This window comes from Sceloporus undulatus, chromosome 4, assembly GCF_019175285.1.
Source record: "Sceloporus undulatus isolate JIND9_A2432 ecotype Alabama chromosome 4, SceUnd_v1.1, whole genome shotgun sequence".
Classification (NCBI taxonomy): Eukaryota; Metazoa; Chordata; class Lepidosauria; order Squamata; family Phrynosomatidae; genus Sceloporus; species Sceloporus undulatus.
The window spans coordinates 21,155,299-21,174,562 of NC_056525.1; the positions used below are offsets into that span (position 1 = coordinate 21,155,299).

A 19,264-nucleotide genomic window follows, 5' to 3' on the forward strand; every position below is an offset into this window, starting at 1 on the left:
AACTGAGTCAAGTCACTGCATCATTTATGTGAAGTCAAGACAAGTGATTGAAAGGAACTGAGTCCAACTTAAATCCAAGTCAATTGACTCAAGACTACAGCACTGCTTAATAGCAGGAGGTTGGACCCTTGTGGTCTCTTCCAATCCTATGATTCTATGTAAACCTGCTCTAGAATAATCTGTGTTTTGAAATGCTGGATGCATCAGCTAATATTCAAGGTGCTTGAATATTCTTGTGTTCCTACCTTTGTCAATCAATTTATTCATAACAGTCAAATACCAAACTCTTTTCAATCAGGTATAAAGTAATCATGTTTTTCCAATGCTGTGTCAATTCTAATCTGGCTGTTAAACAAACTAATGTTTTAATTTTAAGAGTAGGGAAAGTAAACCAATTTCTGAAGATGCTCTAATGCTTTGGTTTGTGATACTACATTTGTGGACGCTTCTGTGGAGGACTTTGGGCCATAAAGAAATCTTCATAAGAACTTCTCTACTCATTTATATTCTACTACATGTATCTTCTTAATTTATGTTTTTTGTACTGTGACACACTATCTGCTACATTTTGGGCGTTTATTGTGAAAAGTCTTCCCCAGTGCTTGCACAAGTGTTCAAGAAGAACACCACCACATCTTTTACCATTCACAGTGTTTTTGATGTAAGCCAAAGTGATCTTCAATTTTTAAAAAGATGAAACCATGACAACCTTCAGAGCAAATAATCACAGAAATAGTCTGCAAGATCCAATATTAAATTATTGTGTCTTTATTAAGTACAGGAGTCAGAAAATTTGCTTCTCTTAAAAACATCAAGGATGGACACTCAAATTAGTCAGCCAGATTGAATCTGCCAATTTGAAAAGAGTTATACAGGAGGACAAACGAGGATTGAGACTATAAAGTTTTTGTGTGTAATCCATCATCCCACAGCTGCCATGGACATTAAATTTGTTTGCTGTATAACTAATGACCCACTAAAGAAAAGACACAGAGGAAGGGTATGGTGGAATGCTGGTTTCATTCAAGTGAAACCTTTTCAGGTAGCATTTAGCTCCATTTATACAAAGCTATAACATATCTAGAAGAGCAAAAAATGTTGTATTATTAGAGGTTCCCAGCTTGAAATTTCCACTAAATCAGAGCTAGTAAACAGGATCCCTGCAAAGCAACAGATGGTGCTCACATAATTTGGATACTCTGATGAAATCATCCACTCATATGATCAGAGTAATACCCTTCCCAATTAATTCAAACTGAGCAAAGGACAACAGGCAGTGATCCTAATGATCAGAACTTGTGCAAAGGACTTCCTTTTAAAAAACCAAAGATAGCTTCAGCTCTGCTTTTATTATCTATTATACAAAACTACATTGACTAGTGCTTTAAATCATTCGCAAAATTGCACACAGCCAGCTAACAAAGACTTCCTTTGTAGGAGGAAAAGCAGATGGGTGGAAAGAGCTAGAAATCATATACGTTGCCATTTTAGAAATAATATGCTGTATGTGTAATCCAATTGGAAGACTCTTCCTTGGAACGTTTGGCTGAACTGTGGGAAGTAAAAATAGACTTGTATGCTTCTGACTTCTCAATGTTTGCAATGGACCGCTTCGGGGCCCCGGATGCATTTTTGCTTTCTTTTCCAGATGAAGACGACACACTTTCATTGGCTGCTGTATGACAAAGGAAACAGACATCACATTTTAACTCCTTTGACAAAACTGAATGTAAAAACACAGATACACAGAAATAACACCAGCTGAATCACACCCACATTACATTTTAGGCATTTTAAATTGGTCTTTTTTGTCCCAACATTTATATGTTAAGCACAGGATAATTTTGAGCTCTTCGAAAATCATGTAAAAATTTGAAATGTGTTCTCTTTTTATTTCTTATTACTGTAATCCTATATATGGAGACAAAGTATTGCTTTGAGAGAGTTTTGTAAGAAGTCCCCAAAGTTTTTTAAAAGGCTCTATGTAGCTGTGCAATTCTTGACAGAGAATACCTCCAAGAAGGTATTGAACCCTGGAAATTAGGAAGTTATGCAGCAACCAAGGAAACATTTAGGCAGGAAAAATAAAATGGACAAATATAGGATAGGTGATAACTGGCTTGACAATAGTACATGTCCAAAAGATCTTGAGGATTTAGTAGGCCACAAGATGAAGATGAGTCAGCTCATGTGATATGACAGTCAAAAAAACTGATGCAATTCTGAGTGGCATCAACAGGAATACAGTGTCCAGATTGAGGGAAGTAATATGGGATAATCACCCCAATCTGTAAATAAATAAATAAATAAATAACCCCAAAAGCCAAATCTTTTTGCCATCAGCCTCCCGCTTCTGCCTTCAACGTGATAGCAGAAGTACTGCTGCTCATTCATCTCTCAGATCCTCAGTCTCTCTCCAGCTTCACATCTCATAAGCAACACAAGTAGCAAACGAATGGGACACAAGGCTGAAGAGAGATGCGAGGATTCTAGTCCACATGAACCAAGTCCAGAGGAGCTCCTCAATCCAGATAAAACAGTTTCAAATTCTGGTTTGAAATCTTACTGAAATCAGATTAATGTTAACCATGGTAAATACCTAACACACAGTATTTAATTGTGGTTAAAGGCAGCAGGGAAACTCAGAGTGCATTCACATTCAGCAGGGAGCAGATTAAGCATCTGCAATACCATTCAGAACTCTCATAATTCAAATAAGAGATGAGCCAAATTATGGTTCTACCTGCTCAAAGCAGAATTCTGGATGAACATTTTGATGAAAGTGGTCACCAAAAAGGATTATTCACAATACTAATGCAATGCTTATTGAACTGCATTGGAAAGTTTTACACTAACCTGTACTCTTGCAGAAAGCAATGCTTCTCTTTTCCCCAGATTTAATGACTGTGGCTTCTTTTTCAGTACTCACTTGAGATATGGGTGACTCTTTTAAAAGAGAGAGAGAGAGGAAGAAAGAGCAATGTTTAGTACAGAATACTAGGAATCTAAAATATGGACCCTGTTAATATCATCAGCTAAACATTTCTTCAACAGAATAGTACTGCAAATCAAAACAAATGAATAAAATACCCAGATTCAGTTTACTGCTAAAGTGAAAAATTGACTGACACATAAGCCATTGTAAGCAAAAAGGAAACTGCATTTAGTTGTCTCAGTGTGTTCTTCATATTTCCTGAGATGTATTGTGACTTCATGACATGCCAAGTTCTCCCCCTCTCCACCTTCAGAATAGCCATAGATATGGAACAGGGGTAGGAAAATCTATGGCGCCAATACACAGCTTCTTTTAACTCTCTACTAAGTGTTACAGTGATGGGGAGAAAGGAGGAGATGAAATAATATTGAATCAGAAGTTGTATGTTTTGTTCTAAACGCAACTGAAAATTTATAGGGTCCTGCAGAGTTTATCCCAAATATGTTTCCCTCCCTTGGACACTAGATATAAAGCCTCATCTTTTTCATTTTTTGGTTCTTGTGGTAGATTATACTGTATTGGAAAGACAAGGGAATGGGAATACGTAACTCCGAGTAGACAGTTCTAATACAAGGGATTATAGCTGCCTTCTGAGCACCCACTTATGTACCTAAACACAGCATTTTCAAACGACCAATGGTTTTAAAACCTTTGTGTTGGTAAAAGCATCCAGAGAAGCTTGTGCTGCTGGGCTGGGAGAAGAACAGCATACTAAATTTAGAATGATAGAATCACAGAATCATAGAGTTGGAAGAGGCCACAAGGGCCATCCAGTCCAACCCCCTGCCATGCAGGAACTCACAATCAAAGGACTCCTGACAGATGGCCATCCAGCCCCTGTTTAAAGACCTCCAAGGAAGGAGACTCCACCACTCTCTGAGGAAGTGCGTTCCACTGTCGAACAGCTCTTACTGTCAGGAAGTTCCTCCTAATGTTTAGGTAGAATTTAGGGGTTTAAGTGGGATGGAAGAGCCACCTACAAGTGACAGGAAAAGTAATACAAAGTGCTTTGGCCTTGTAAGTTTTGTTTTTGCTCAAAGGGGGTGATAAATGCTCTTATTTTTGTGTGTATGACAGTGGAGTACAGAGTTTCTCCAATTATTTCAGATGCGTGCGCGCGCGCACACACAGCCTTAAAAAACTCTTCATACTCTTTATGAAGACATTTTGTTGTATCTGCACATGACCATGACCTTACCTGCAATAGCTTCAGATTTCACAACAGTCTCTGCTGCCTTAGATTTCTTGGATTTCTGAAACAAGTGAGACAAAATGGTGATTATTTCAGGAATTCTGCATAAGAAAACAAGACGTTTTAAATGTGACATGTGGAAAAGGTCCTTGACAGTGAGAATAAAAGGACTTACATTCACATAATAAAATCAAGATCATCTTGCTGCCATAACCAATATATATCTTAAGGTGCGCCTCATCCTATGTACACCTCCTGAGACAAAGAGATACAGTAAAGCAAAGGAGATTCTCCTTCAAGTTCCTCTGGTGTCCTGAGATCATATGTGAGGACAAGGATGAGGGCATTCTGTATGGTGGCTGCTTGGAATTATCTTTTTGGAGAACCTTTGCTGACTAGGTCTCTCAAGGACCTTTGAAATGCTGATTAAAATCTTATCTGAGATCTAAGAAACTGACTGTCAGTATCTGAAGTTTCAGCATAACTGAAACTCCGCAGGCATGGATTTAAACAAGAAATTTGGATGGAAAATGTCTAGAAGCTCTAGGTAGAGGATACAGGCATAAAGGAACCAGTTACAGTGGGCCCTCTCCTTACACCTTGCCGCATAAGGAAAAATCCACCTATGCTTGAGCCCCATATGAAATAATGTCAGTAATAATATTAGTGTCAGTAATAATATCAATAATAATATCACCACCACCATCACAATCATCATCCTGCTCCTAAACAGGACAGTACAGGACAGAGACAGCTGGATCTCAAGCCAAGTTACTTTTCTGTTGCTAATAAGAGTTGAGATTGTATTACCTGTCTATTATTGTTCTTTCCCCCTAGTCCGCACATGGCCAATAAGAGGAGTGGTCTCTGTGAAATACCTTAATACCATCTTAACTGATATCTCAGGCAGAACGTAGGCCTATTCTTCTGATGTATGATTTTTAACATATTTTCCTGATGAAGAAGCCAATGAAGCTTCAAAAACTTCATAATGTATTTTATGTTTTGATGTTGGCCCCAATAAAGGTATCACTACTTGTGGATTTTGTCATACGGCAACACAACTACCACAAATATATTTTGGCCCTAAGCTGAGAGTTTATGTTTTGAGATGAACTACCAGTAAATAAATACATAAAGTCAAATACCTTGTTGCAAAAATAAAAATACTGTATACACAAAAATATACTACATAAAGCTACGTGTGAGAGAGGGATCACATAGCTGATGTTCTCCCTATCACACCCACCAGGTGGCAATAAAGGGCTTCTCTAATACCCACAGAATGTAGGACTGAATAATAGAGCAAAGAACAGGATCTTCTTTCACATCCTTCCCTTCTGCTGCTTCTTTTCATCCAACAGATTATTGAGATTTAGAAGGACATAATTAATTTGGAAGAGATAGGATGGGCAGTCACTTGGAACCATGTCAGTTTCAAGCAGAAGGCTGCTTCTTTGATTGTGTATCCTGACCTCTATTTTAAAACACTAAATTTTCATGTTATTTTCCTGACACTGCAACCCAGATTTCCAGTCATTTGTTGGCCTCATCCCCAGAGACATTCTCAAAAGTGAGTGGAAAAATATAGTGCACCGCAAAGAAAAAAAGAATGCATGTGTGAAATAGAGTGGTGTGTGTGTGTGTGTGTCATAGCACCAGAGGTTTAGGAAATATTATTGTAGGAAGAAACCAGGACACCTCCTATATTAAATAATACTAGGATTCAGGAAGCCTGTTCAAGTTCTAACTTGTCAAATGGACACAGACCATGATATAGTGCATCTTAATCTTCATTTATAACCCCTTCTTTGTGTAGTCTGAGGCAGGCAGTAAAACTAGGACAGTTACAGATACAGATGAGATGAGATGAAGTTGATTTTGGTGTTCATAGATTTTGTAAGCCTACTGTATACATTCTTACCACCAAGATATACACCAGTACCATTTGCCTTTCCTCTCCTTTGCTTGGAGAGAGTAATATAGCATCCTGCCCTGCCTGTGTGTCATTTCAGTAAAAAAATGTCTTCCAGTGCAATTCATTTGGTGAATGGGAACATAACACTTCAGAAGCAAAACTAATAAATTAGCAATACCGAAGAGCTCAGTAGTGCTATACTGTATGCTTGGGTGCCATCCAGCTTCCAGCATGAAAGCTATCTTTATAGCAGTTTTCAACATGAATGTGAACTGCAGAAGCTCACAAATTATTAAGTTTCATTTCCAACAGGAAGCCAGATGCAAAACTGGAAAGAGGCCTTGATGATGCAGTTGCTAGGGAATCTGTTATTGCAAGTCATTTCACCATACCAGCAAAAGTATGAGATGCTAATTTAAAAAGTGAAACTGTCATCCTCATTCAGCACACTGAGGCCCCAAAAACCATCAAAAAAATGGAGTGGAGAGTTGAGTAGGTAGTGGAATGTCTACGATATATAATTCCTTCCTTTGCATTATGTGCTTTGGAATGCCTGAAACTGTTTCAGATCCTTCTATTTGGACCAGAATTGTTTGGTAGGTAGCTAGATTTCGCTTTAGATGGAGTGGTTTTACAGCAGTCTTCACCAACCTAGTGCTATTCTAGACCCATGATCCTTCACAAGTGGGCATATAGAATGGATTGGATGCAAGTGGCAGTCTAGAACAGGGGTAGGCAACCTGCGGCCTGCAGGCCGGATGCGGCCCGGCAAGGCCTTGGGACCGGCCCCAGCCCGGTCCTGCCGCTGATTGCCGCCGAAGGCTTTGGCCTCTCGCGTGAGGGCGTGGGGCCTTTGGCCTATCAGGAGGAGGTGGGCAAGGGGGGCCAAGCGGCGGGCAAGGGGGGCAAGCAGCAGGCAAAGGGGGCAATTGTCTATAGAAGCCTGAGAAACATGCATTTATATTATAAATGCATAAATTTTTTCACGTGTCCTCCATTTTTTTTAAAAAAAAAGTGTCCTCCATCTGAAAATTTTGTCCTACATTTGTCCCGGTTTATTTATTTATTTTTAAAATTATTTATTTATTTATTTATTTGCTTCGGCCCCCCAGTTGTCTGAGGGACAGCAGCCCGGCCCCCAGCTCAAAAAGGTTGCCTACCCCTGGTCTAGAACATCTAGCATAGAACATGTCTGCACAAAATATTGTTTCACTCTACGAATCACAGACTCATCTTTTTACATTTTTCTGGAATGTTCTATATTTTACAGTGACTTGTCCTCCTTTGTGGATAGGACATCTGGCCACTCTGCTCTAAGGCTGTGTTTCATGCATGAGTTCTCAGTTGCCTGGAAAGAGTTCATGTCAAGAGTTCATCAGGGTCAATAAGGTCATCACCATTATGAATACCAACTAGTAGAACTTCATATATGTCACCATTTATACCATTGCAAGAGAACAGAAGTCACATGCCAGATGCTTTTGGACTAAGAACTACTCAGTATTATCTATGCACACCGTCTTCACTCCCAGTAATGGCAAAACACTCAATCAGTCTTGGCAGTCTTTTACCAAATACAACATTTAGGATCTGGTATTCTTCCAGGGCATTCAATACAAAAATAAGTAGTTGTGGACACTCTGTTCAACAAAACAGAAAAGTCATCCACTATATATTTTTAAAAATGTATATTGAGAAGTATATAACAGTAAATACCATTATATAAAGTATCTGGCTCAATTAAAAATTGTTTAACTGAAAAAAATTCAAAGACATAGCAATGTTAGTCTGTAGGATCAGTATGTAGAGAGATCCTGCAGCAATTTGAGGCTAACTGAAAGAAATAAATTGGCAGCATGAGCTTTCGTAGACTTGAGTCTACTTCCTCAGATGCATTTAAAAAAATGTTTCATTCAACCTGCCTTAATGCTCCTCGGCCAAAAACAAAGCTTTGAGCCAGAGACTTGGCTTGAGAGGCATCTCTTGAAGACAAGTGTGGTGGACTAGAGGGTCAACGGAATACAGGAAAGTACCTTACATTGGTCAATGCAGTCTAGTATTGTCAATTCTGACTGGCAGCAGTTTTTCACATTCAGGCAGGATTCCTTCTTAGCCCTATCTGGAGATCGACAGTATTCCCTAGAGAAGTGCTTCTCAACCTTTGTTGGGCTGTGACCCCCTTGCATCCGTAAGTCCCGCCCCTTTTTCAGCCGGCGGCCTCCCTGATTGGTTGAGAGGCCAGGAAGGGGTGGGACTACCAGCCACCTACAAGCCCCAGCGGCCAGAAGTCCCGGCCCTTCCCAGTCTCCCAACCAATCAGGGAGGCCGCCAGCTGGAAGAAGGGTGAGGCTTCTTGCCGCAAAGGCTGCTGGAAGCCCCAACGCAACTGTGGTGGCGGCAGGCCAGAGGAGGCCTGGCCACCCTGGGGGAGAAGGAGGAGGGGCGAGCCCCAACCTGACTACCTCCAAGAAAGGGTCGTTTGACCCCCAAAGGGATCGCGACCGACAGGTTGGGAACCACTGCCCTAGAGGTTTTTCATTCAAGTATTATCCAGATCTGACCCCACTTAGCTTCCAAAGTCAATCAAGATATGGTTGTTTGTGGAGGTATAGTAATAACCTTGGAATGCTGCAGCTAGTCTATTTCTGCATTTGTAAAAAAGACTGATGGGCTCTGATATCATGCAAATGTGATTGTTCAGTTGGATTGTGTATGCATATGGATGTACTTACATGCGTATATATGCTTAAGACTAGTGAACAGGGGATCTGCACCACAGATGAATCTGTTCTATGTTTGTGTAGTCAGCACGTACATTAGACCCTTGTTATACACTGGGGTTTGGTTCCAAGATCCCCCGTGTATAACAAAATCCATGTATGCTCAAGTCCCATTAAATATAATAACATAGCAAAATGGTGTCCCTTATAAAAAATGGAAAATCAAGGTTTGATATTTGAAATTTATATTTTTTAAAAATATTTTCAAACCGTGGACGCTTGAATCCGTGTATAAAAATCCGTGTATAAGAAGGACTGACTGTAGTTTGAAACACCTTGGATTGTTTTAGATTATACCGCTGACCTTCACACCGAGAGAAATGTTTACAGCTCTGCTTAATAGCAACTAACTGAAGTAGCAGCAGATTTGAAAGGCTAGACCAATGTGTTCATTCTTTCATTGACAACATTTGTTAATGGGTCCCTTTTGGGAGAAAGGCAGCATACAAATGAATGAATGAATGAATATCAGTAAATAAATTTGTTAGAGGTTCATATTTCCAATTGGCAGAGGAAACAAACCTTTCCATGTAAAAATTTTTTTTTCTAAATTAGTGGAAGCAAGCACCAATTCTGTTAATGAATACTGTGGTTTGGAGAAAAACTTTTCCCGCTTTCTTGTTGTCCCTCAGTTCCAAACAAATAGCTTAACTGTGAACTCAAAATGACACAATATATTGGGGAAATTTATTGGCTGGAATCCAATGATTTGCAAATATATATCAGGATGCAGCCAATAAACTTTATTTTGTCTTTGCATTTCTTAAACAGGAGACCCCAGGACACCACTAGCATATGAACATAAAGTTGCATAAAGTGAAAAGGCTTTCAAGAATCTTGTCATATGAAGGTCATGAATTCTACAGACACATATAGCCTTTTAGGCAGGCACACAGGAACTCATGGGATCTTGGTCACCACTCTGAAAGTTGAAAAAGTGACAGTGACTGTTTCTGAATTTTGGTGCCATAATTTACACTGGATTAGTGTGGTGCAATAGTTTGAATTTTGGACTAGGAGTCTATGAGACTAGGGACTGAATCCCCACTCAGTCATGGAAATCATGGAGAAGTGGAGATGGGTGATCTTGGACAAATCTCACTCTCCAACTCTTTGAGGAAGGCAATAACAAACCATCTCTGAATATGTTGTGGTGGAAATTCCTTGTTGAAATAAAAAGCCATAGAAACATGGAGTCGCTTTGGTTAAAGAAAAATAGGTTTTTAAAATAGAGGCTAGGAGTTTAGAAAAAAATTAGAGCAAAGGAGTAAAAAGAGCATCATGACCTGTAAGAAGCTGGCACCAACAAAATTAGACATAATATACACAATTTAAGATAAGGATACATTGTTGATGTTCAGAAGCAAGGTTAGAAGGAAAGCTACTAAATTCCTAAAGGAGGGGGAAAGGAGTGATGATGCAGTTTTAATGTATGCATGTATTTCTGTTCTGATTGTAAGAATTCTGTATGTTTGAATTGTAATTAGCCAATCAGGTGTATTGAAGAAGCTTTTTGTCTTCAATAATATAAAAAGGGCTATTTTGTCTTGTTCGGGATCTCAGCTTTTTGGAACTTGAATTCCACTGAGTTCAATGTTTTCCTTTGTCAACAACTGGAAATAAACTTATGGATTTTAAATTTACTAGGTCCTCTTGTCAATTCTTTGCTATGCCAGGCCTAGAACTTTAAGTTTCCTGAAATTTCTGTTACAGTGTATTGTCAAGAAAACACTGCAAGAAGGTCACCATAAATAAACTTCAAGGCACATAAAGTCAACAGCCACCTACAACTTTCTGCTTGGCCTATATTCTATCTTCATAGGTGCAAATAACTCAAGACAATGTGCTCACACAAATATCTTACCTTCTCCAATTTACTTTTTTGCCTTCTCTCTTCCATTCGTTTCTTCAGCACTTCCACATCCTCTTTAGTGCCATTAAGTACAATCACATCATTCTCTTTAAAAGGGATTCCACACTTTAATGAGAAAAAAGAAAAAGCAAACAAGACATCATCATCATCATCATCTCCTCCTCCTCCTCCTCCATTATTGTTTTATTTAAACCTTCCTTTTTTTCTAGCCCTGGAACAAGTACAGATGAGCTGTCTTCACCATGTACATGAAATATTATAATGCACTGATCATTCATTAGACATGGAGAGTGCAACTTACATTACTCATGTTAGGAGTGTTTGTTTGACTACAGAATAAAAATACATCAGATTCAAATGTGCATTTTGGATCTCTTTGTCAATTCTGAAACAACTTGCTGGGCCATTAATTCGTTGCAGAAACTACTATTTTCCTTTATTCACAAACAACCAAGGTATTTGCAAAGACATATGCAGGGCTGAGGTTCAAGCTACTTTCACTTAGATGCTAATAAAATAAATGTGAAAGTCCCACTGATTTCAATGCAACCTAAGTGCAACTCACAGGATCTAACCCACAAGACTCCAGAAAAAAATCAGTAGCACTTAAGTTATATTTAAGTTGACTGGAAATAAATTAGTTACTGCTAACTTCTGCTGTTGATTTCAATGAGATTCAGATGTGACTGACTTTTTGTGGATTGGGTTCATATGTTCTATTAATCCAATAATGATTTTATTTTTTTAGCCTAATGTTCTTATATACCCCAAAGAAGTTAAGTTTTTGTAGTCTATGGCTCCATCAGGGAGCACAAGGTGTTCACATGATACAATATCCCACTATACCCACAATACTCCTATAAATTAAGTTAGATTGAGAAAATCGTGGCTTCTTTATTGGTCAACTTAATAAGCCAAGGTTCTGTTTGCTATGCCATATAATTTCTTAATTAGAATAATGTACTTTGAACCACAACTCGGCAAATTCCTCTGTTCTTTCAGTTTATTTCATGTTATCTATATTTAGATCTCCACCACTCCTAAAGGCAAAAAAACCAACCCCACAGTAATTTTCTTGTTTAATTTTGTTCTAAACCTATGAAGAGGCAAACTATACAATGTACATGCAATATGTTTCTATTTTAAAGGACAACACACTTGACCTGCAAAAATCAGAATAAAATTTGCTTAGCTATCAACCATTCAGAACTATAAACAAAAACTATACAAATTAGAACTGATAAAACAACATAGATGCTGACAGCCTGTTGTGGTGCTTATAACCGAATAAAATTACACAGAAGTGAACTGTGGATCCCAGTGTTGATAGCGTTTTTCAATAATGACTATTTCATGGCATTTCATATCTACAGGACTAGCTAATATCATTGTTTGCTAACAGCTCTCCCAACTTATCTGGTATCTATTTGAGAGAAATATAAAGAATTCTGAATCCATTTCATTTATCTTGATTTTGTGTGCAAATCTACCACCTAAGCAACAAGCAACTGTACTTTCAGAAAGCTGCTGTGCTTGCAGCAGCATCATCATTCCTTACTGCAACACACACATACACACTTAATTTTTCTGTGAGCTGCTGCCTTGGGTTCCACTCCAGAGGAAAAGTGGCATAAAATTAATAAATAAAAATACATTTGTTCCAAAAAGCAGTTTTTGGTCCTTAAACTGAGGATACATCACTTCAACTAGTTTTTCATTATTTGCTTGGTAATCAGCTCTCTGACCAAAATGAGAAGCTTTTTATTTACAAAAAATATTAAAAGAATGGCAGATTTCAGTCTTTTCTAGCTCCCTCATCATCATTTGCAATTATACATTTATATTACTGTAGAAGAGACAAAAACTGGAGATCACCCAACAGAATCCACAGGAAAAAAGGGAGACACTTTTCCAAGCCCTCAATGGATGGCTGTTTTTATTCTGGAAAAGCCCAATGCATTTTGGCCTACATATATTTCAGTAGCCTGGTCTTCAGGGGCAACATAAAAACCTAAATACAAATGTAAGTTGAAAATTAAAAGGACAATGCATAATTGTACATTACATATAATATATAATACTAGATTGGTCCACCTATGATTGCTGATAGTGTCTATACTATACGAAAGTGGTTCATGAAGCCCTACCAAGGAACGGTTACTCCAAGGCAGGCTCTGTTCAAAAATTTCTCAATTGGGCTAGAAACATAGTGACGAGAGCATTTGGAAGGCAAAAGTCTCCTTGGTGGTGTCTTATAGCCTCCTTGGAGGTTGCTGAGGAAAATGTTCCCTCTATAATTACATCATGTGTGATTCTTCACAACATTTTTGAAACTAAGGGTGAAGTGTTGCAGGACTGCAACTAGTATGCTCAGTCATACATTCTTGACACTTTCGATGCCCCACTGATCAACAATGAGGACTTTTTTTTAAAAAGGAAGGTGAAATGGTGAGGGATGTCCTTCTTGATTTCTTTTGGCAGCAAGCAAGGAGAAATTGTATTTTATTATGATGCATACAGATGTACTGTTTAGTAAAAGCTGCACTGTAATTCCTTGATGACTATGTAGTGTTTTCTTATTGCTAATCTGTACTTTTTAAAAAAATGCATATGTAATGCTTATGAAAAGTACTGTTTAACAGCTAATATGTAATTCTGTCATATTAGTTCTTTCATTGCAAATTAAATAAAATCTTTTACACAACCTGTGTCTGTATACCTTAACAACCCATACTATTTTTTGCAGGAAACACAGGAAAGCATTACTGGGTATTAAAAGAAAGATACAATGGCGGGTTACAGACCACCGCTTTGCGGCGGTCTCCCGCCGCCGCCCTCTGCTCCGCGAGGGAGCCGTAGCAGCCACACCGCGCGGAGCAAAAATGGAGCTCCTTCTTGCGGTGCCTCTATGACGTCACGAGGCACCGCTGGCGCATTCGCGACATCATAGGTGCCGCGACACATCTGGACGCTATGCGTCCGATACATAAACATGGCGGCCCCCATATGGAAGGGGCGCCGCCATGTCGTACGTATGGAATACGTACTAGGGTTAGGGGGGTGCAGAAGCACCGCCCCTTCCTAACCCTAATACGTATTCCATACGTATTTTTTGGTGGTCTGTAACCCACCCATGTTTCCTACACTACTCATGCTGCAAGGTTCAAGAAATGCAGCAATTGAAACAACTCAAACATCAAGGTACTGCCAGGTAATATCAATGTAAATCACATTCAATCAACTCTCATTTATTCACTGTTTTCTTTACAGTACTGTCTCATATTCCATGCTCAGTAACTGTGCATAGTGGCTATTGTGTGGTGATGGTGGTGGGATGCTACAGCAGTGCATACCTTTCATTATTTCTTTTTAAAAAATCCTCTTTTTGCGAATGCAAAAAGATGTGTTTGTGAACCTTTGTTGCCATTGCTGGCCACTGTCAACGGAGAAGATATTTACTCTCCCCAAAATGGCTATGCGTTGTCTACCACCTTCACCCAACTTGTTCTGTCAATAAAGTTCATATTACTAGTGTCCCAAAGTTTCTAAATGGGTGGAAATATTTTGAAAGTTATAAAACGATCACTGGACTGGTCAGGTTGTTTCTTGTCCTATACAGGCAAAACTGTTGATATATAAGTGCATACATATGGCTTCTTTGGTCATTGCAGGACAATGTCAATGCAGGTTGGTTACTGGCACACCTAGATCTGCCCACATTACACCAGTTTTAAAATCCCTTCACTGGCTGCCTATTAGCTTCCGGGCAAGATACATGGTGTTGGCTTTAACCTTCAAAGCCCTACATGGCTTGTGTCCTGACTTCTTGCGGAAGCGCCTTCTCCCATATAATCCACCCCACACTCTTCGTTCCACTGGGAAGAATCTGCTCCGACCTAAGAGGACTAGACTTACTGTAGTGGCCCAGAGATCCTTTTCATCAGCTGCTACTAGACTCTGGAATGACCTGCTGGACAAGATCCGTCAGATTACCACCTTGGATACCTTCAAGAAGGGTATTAAGACAGATCTCTTCCGTCAGGCCTTTCCAGACTAGAACACCCTTGCTGCCCTGCCTCCCCTGCTTTCCCCTTTCATCTACCATCTCTTATCTTTATATAATAAATAATAAATAAAAGCTTTATTCGTATACTGCTTTTCCTTCTTGATCAAAGCGGTTCACAATATGGCAATTGTGTGAACATATGTCACAATACAAAACAATAGATTACAAAAATACATTACATCTATGATTACATCAACAATTACATAAAATCTAATACATTATACAACAATTTAAAAACAATTGACTGAATTAGACATCCTGATCTTCCTTAGGGTATTCTATCTTTAGAGAGAATCAAGGGGGTATGCTTTCTGAAAAAGATAAGTTTTCAATGCCTTCTTGAAGGCTTCAAGTGTGGGACAAAGTCTAATCTTTTCAGGAAGAGCATTCCAATGAGCGGGGGCTGTCGCTGTATAGGCTCTCTGCTGGGTCGCTACTAATCTTACCCTAGGGTATTCAAGTAGATATGTTCCCGATGTTCTGAGGGTACGAGACGGATTATGTAGAGAGAGGCGCTCCCTCAAGTAACTCGGGCCCAAGCCATGTAGGGCTTTATAGGTAACAACCAACACTTTGTATTGCGCCTGGAAGCTAATAGGCAGCCAATGGAGAGATTTTAATATAGGTGTTATATGGTCCGATCTTGGGGAACCCTTGACCAATCTGGCTGCAGCATTCTGAACTAACTGAAGCTTCCGAACCTGGTACAAAGGTAGCCCCATGTAGAGTGCATTACAGAAATCCAAGCGAGAGGTTACCAGTGCATGTACTATAGTTTCAAGGTCCTTTTGATCCAGACAGGGACGCAGTTGGGGTATCAGCCGAAGCTGATACCAGGCACTCATGGCCATCGCATCTCCTTGAGATGATAACTGTAGATATGAATCCAGGAGTACTCCCAAACTGCAAACTTTATCCTTAAGGGGAAGCATAACCCCATCAAGGATAGGATGGCAAATTTCCCTATCTGGACTTGGGGTACCTATCACAAGTACCTCTGTTTTCTCTGGATTCAGCTTGAGTTTGTTTTTCCTCACCCAGCCCATTACTGACCTCAGGCAGGCATCCAGAGGGGAGGTGCCATCCTTAGTCACTGTATCACTCGGAGACATGGAAAGATAGATCTGGGTGTCATCAGTGTACTGATAACACCGTGCTCGATTCTTCCAGATGATCTCTCCCAGCGGCTTGATGTAAATGTTAAATAGCGTGGGGGATAGAATGGCGCCTTGAGGAACGCCAGATGTCAACTCCCTTTTATGGGAGGAACTATCCCCAGCCTCACCAGCTGGAACCTTCCCAAGAGGTAAGACCGGAACCACTGAAGCACAGTGCCCCCGATACCCAATTCTCTCAGGCGTTCCAGAAGGATACCATGGTCGATGGTATCGAAGGCCGTTGAGATGTCCAAAAGCACTAACAGGGTCACATTTCCCCTGCCTATGCCTAGATGGAGATCATCGACTAAGGCGACCATGGCAGTCTTGACTCCGAGTCCCGCTCTGAAGCCAGTTTGAAATGGGTCTAGATAATCGGCTTCATCCAAGACTGCCTGGAGCCGAAAGGCGACTGCCCTCTCAATCACTTTGCCCAAGAATGGTAGTAGGGAGACTGGTCTGTAGTTGGTCATTAACAGAGGGTCAAGGGAGGGTTTCTTCAGAAGGGGTCTTACCACTGCCTGTTTCAAGGGCAGTGGGAATACACCCTCCCGAAGAGATGTATTTACTATACGATGTAATGCAGTTTTTATAGCAATTCCTCCCTGAACGGTCAACCAAGAAGGGCAAGGGTCGAGAGGGCAAGTCGTCCTTTTCACCTGACCAAGGAGCTTGTCCACGTCCTCGGTACTAATAAACTCAAAGCAATTCAGAATAACCTTGTTTCCAGAGTCACTGGACACCTCTGCTATAGGATCTGTCAAAAGACTGGCGTCAAGATTGGCCCTTATTTGAGAGATTTTATCGGCAAAAAAGTCATTAAAAGCATCAAAGCGGGTTATAGTTGGCTTTAATAAAGGGTTCAGGGTGGCTGAGGTTTGTGTTAATTCCCTAACCACCCTGAACAGCTCTGCTGGACGGGACTCTGCTGATGCAATCCTTGCAGCACAGAACACGTTCTTTGCTGCATCGATTGCCACTCCGTAGGAACGTAACATGTTCTCATGGAGTGTCTTGTCAGATAAGTTCCCATGTTTCTGCCAGTGACGCTCTAGTCGTTGCACAGCCCGCTTCATCTGGCGAAGGTCTTCTGTATACCAGGGTCTTTTCTTTGGAGCAGGCCGCCAAGGACGCTCGGGAGCGATGCTGTCTATTTATGTACCCTACTTGGACTCCACTTGAAATTTTTATCTCATTTTCGTGTATTGTATATTAATGTTTTAACTCCTTTTCAGTTTAATCTCTTTTTAGGACTTGATTATGTTTTTATGTGAGGGGGAGGGTGGGAGATTTTGGATTTTTTAATCTATCTCTTTTAATTGTACCGTATTTTACTGCTGTAATCCACTTGGATTCCCTGAGATTAAGTGGATGATGATGATGATGATGATGATGATGATGATGATGATGATGATGATGATTATTGGCTCTAGAATAGATATGATTTTAGCATTTACCCATTTAAGTACTAAAATTCAAGAGGTAAAAATATTGCCTAGAATACTTTCGGACCACAACCCTGTGCAGCTAAATTTAAATCCAGAAAGAAAGAGGCAGTTCAGTTGGAAATTAAATTCGAAAGTGTTACAGGATCAGGAGTTGGTGAATAATAAAACAGATAGATATTTCGAGGAAAATTTAAATAAAGGTACCTCACTACAAGTGGCTTGGGATGCACATAAAGCGGTAATAAGAGGGTGGATGATAAAGAAGGCTTCGGAAATTTAAAAAAAGAGACAAGAAAAATTAGAAAAAATAAATAATGAATTAAAGGAAAGGGATGACGCCCTCAACCCCCCCCCCAAAAAAATCAACAAATTATTCAAGAGGTAAAATATCTACAAAAACAAGTTTCGATATTACTAGTGGAAGAAATGGGAAAAAAATTAAAAATTTTAAAGCAAAGATATTTTGAATCAGCCAATAAGACTGGGAAACTGTTAGCGTATCAAATTAGAAAAGAGAAAGAAAAAAGAACAATTGCTTTAATTAAAGAAGGAGAGAAATTAATAACGTCACAAAATGCTATAAAGAGATTTTTAAAAATTATTTTACAGAACTGTTAAAAAACCAAAAGTTAATACATATAAAATACTAAAATACTTGAATGCTCAAAATCTAAAGAAATTTACAGAGGAACAAAAAGAAATATTAAATCAAACCATCTCGCTGCAGGAGCTAATAGATGCAATTAACAGAAGTAAAACTGGGAAAACTCTAGGCCCTGACGGTTTTACAAATGAATATTACAAAAAGTGCCAGGAATTTATTTAAAAACCACTACTGTACTACAAATTATGAATGAAGTGATGACCGAAAAGATCCCACAAACATGGACACAATCGGAGATAACCTTAAAAAGTACCTGCTCATTAGATTAATGAAGATCAATCAGGCTTTCTCCCAAATAGGATGATTAAAAATAATATAAGAAATGTGATTAACCTGATTGAAATCCACAAGAAAAATATACATAAAAAATTGGCTTTGATTTTCATAGACGCAGGGAAGGCGTTTGATAATGTATACTGGCAATTTAAGTGTGAATTATTAAAAAAATTAGAAGTTGGAAATAGATTTCAAACTTGGGTAGAAGCAATATACACAAAGCAAGAAGTGAGAATCAGGATAAATGGAGAGATAACAGATATACAGTGGTGCCTCGGGTTACGAAATTAATTCGTTCCGCGGCACCGTTCGTAACCCGAAAAGCCTTCGTAAGCCGAATTGCCATAGGCGCTAATGGGGAAAAGCCGCGATTCCGTGCGAAAAAGCCGAAAAAAGCACCAAAAGTTTTTTCGTAACCCGAAAAAACATTCGTAACCCGAAACAATAATTCCCTATGGGATTTTTTCGTATCCCGAAAATTTCGTAACCTGGGTATTTCGTATCCCGAGGTACCACTGTATGTGAAATTTATAGAAGTGTGAGACAGGGTTGCCCATTATCCCCGTTATTGTTTATATTGGTGATGGAAATTTTGTTAAATAATATTAGAGAAAATCATTTAATCGAGGGATTTAAATTGAAAATGGAAGAATACAAATTGAGAGCCTATGCTGATGATTTAATTCTAACAATAACCAATCCAGGGGAGTGTCATCAAATTATGATGCAAACATTTGAGGAATTTGGCAAGGTGGTGGAATATAAAATTAATAAGGAAAAAACGGCAGTATTAACAATGAATATGGATAAGGAAGAGGTAAATTTATTGAAGGAAAAAAACTGGATTTCAGACAAAAAATGGTAAGATATCTGGGGATTAATATTACGACAAAAA

The 19,264-nt window shown here is 39.2% G+C and overlaps 1 protein-coding gene across 1 annotated transcript in view; it reads right to left on the minus strand.

Annotated features, from left to right (window-relative positions):
* Window positions 1-745: 745 nt before the first annotated feature.
* Window positions 746-19,264, minus strand: part of RTF2 (replication termination factor 2) — an 87,409-nt gene continuing 68,890 nt past the window's right edge. Inside the window, exons 6-9 of the mRNA XM_042462588.1 lie at window positions 10,750-10,863; window positions 4,194-4,248; window positions 2,857-2,946; window positions 746-1,675 (exon numbers count right to left, since the gene is read on the minus strand). Coding sequence (XP_042318522.1) covers window positions 1,488-1,675; window positions 2,857-2,946; window positions 4,194-4,248; window positions 10,750-10,863 — 447 coding nt within the window. The 3' untranslated portion in view covers window positions 746-1,487. The remainder of the gene's footprint in view (window positions 1,676-2,856; window positions 2,947-4,193; window positions 4,249-10,749; window positions 10,864-19,264) is intronic.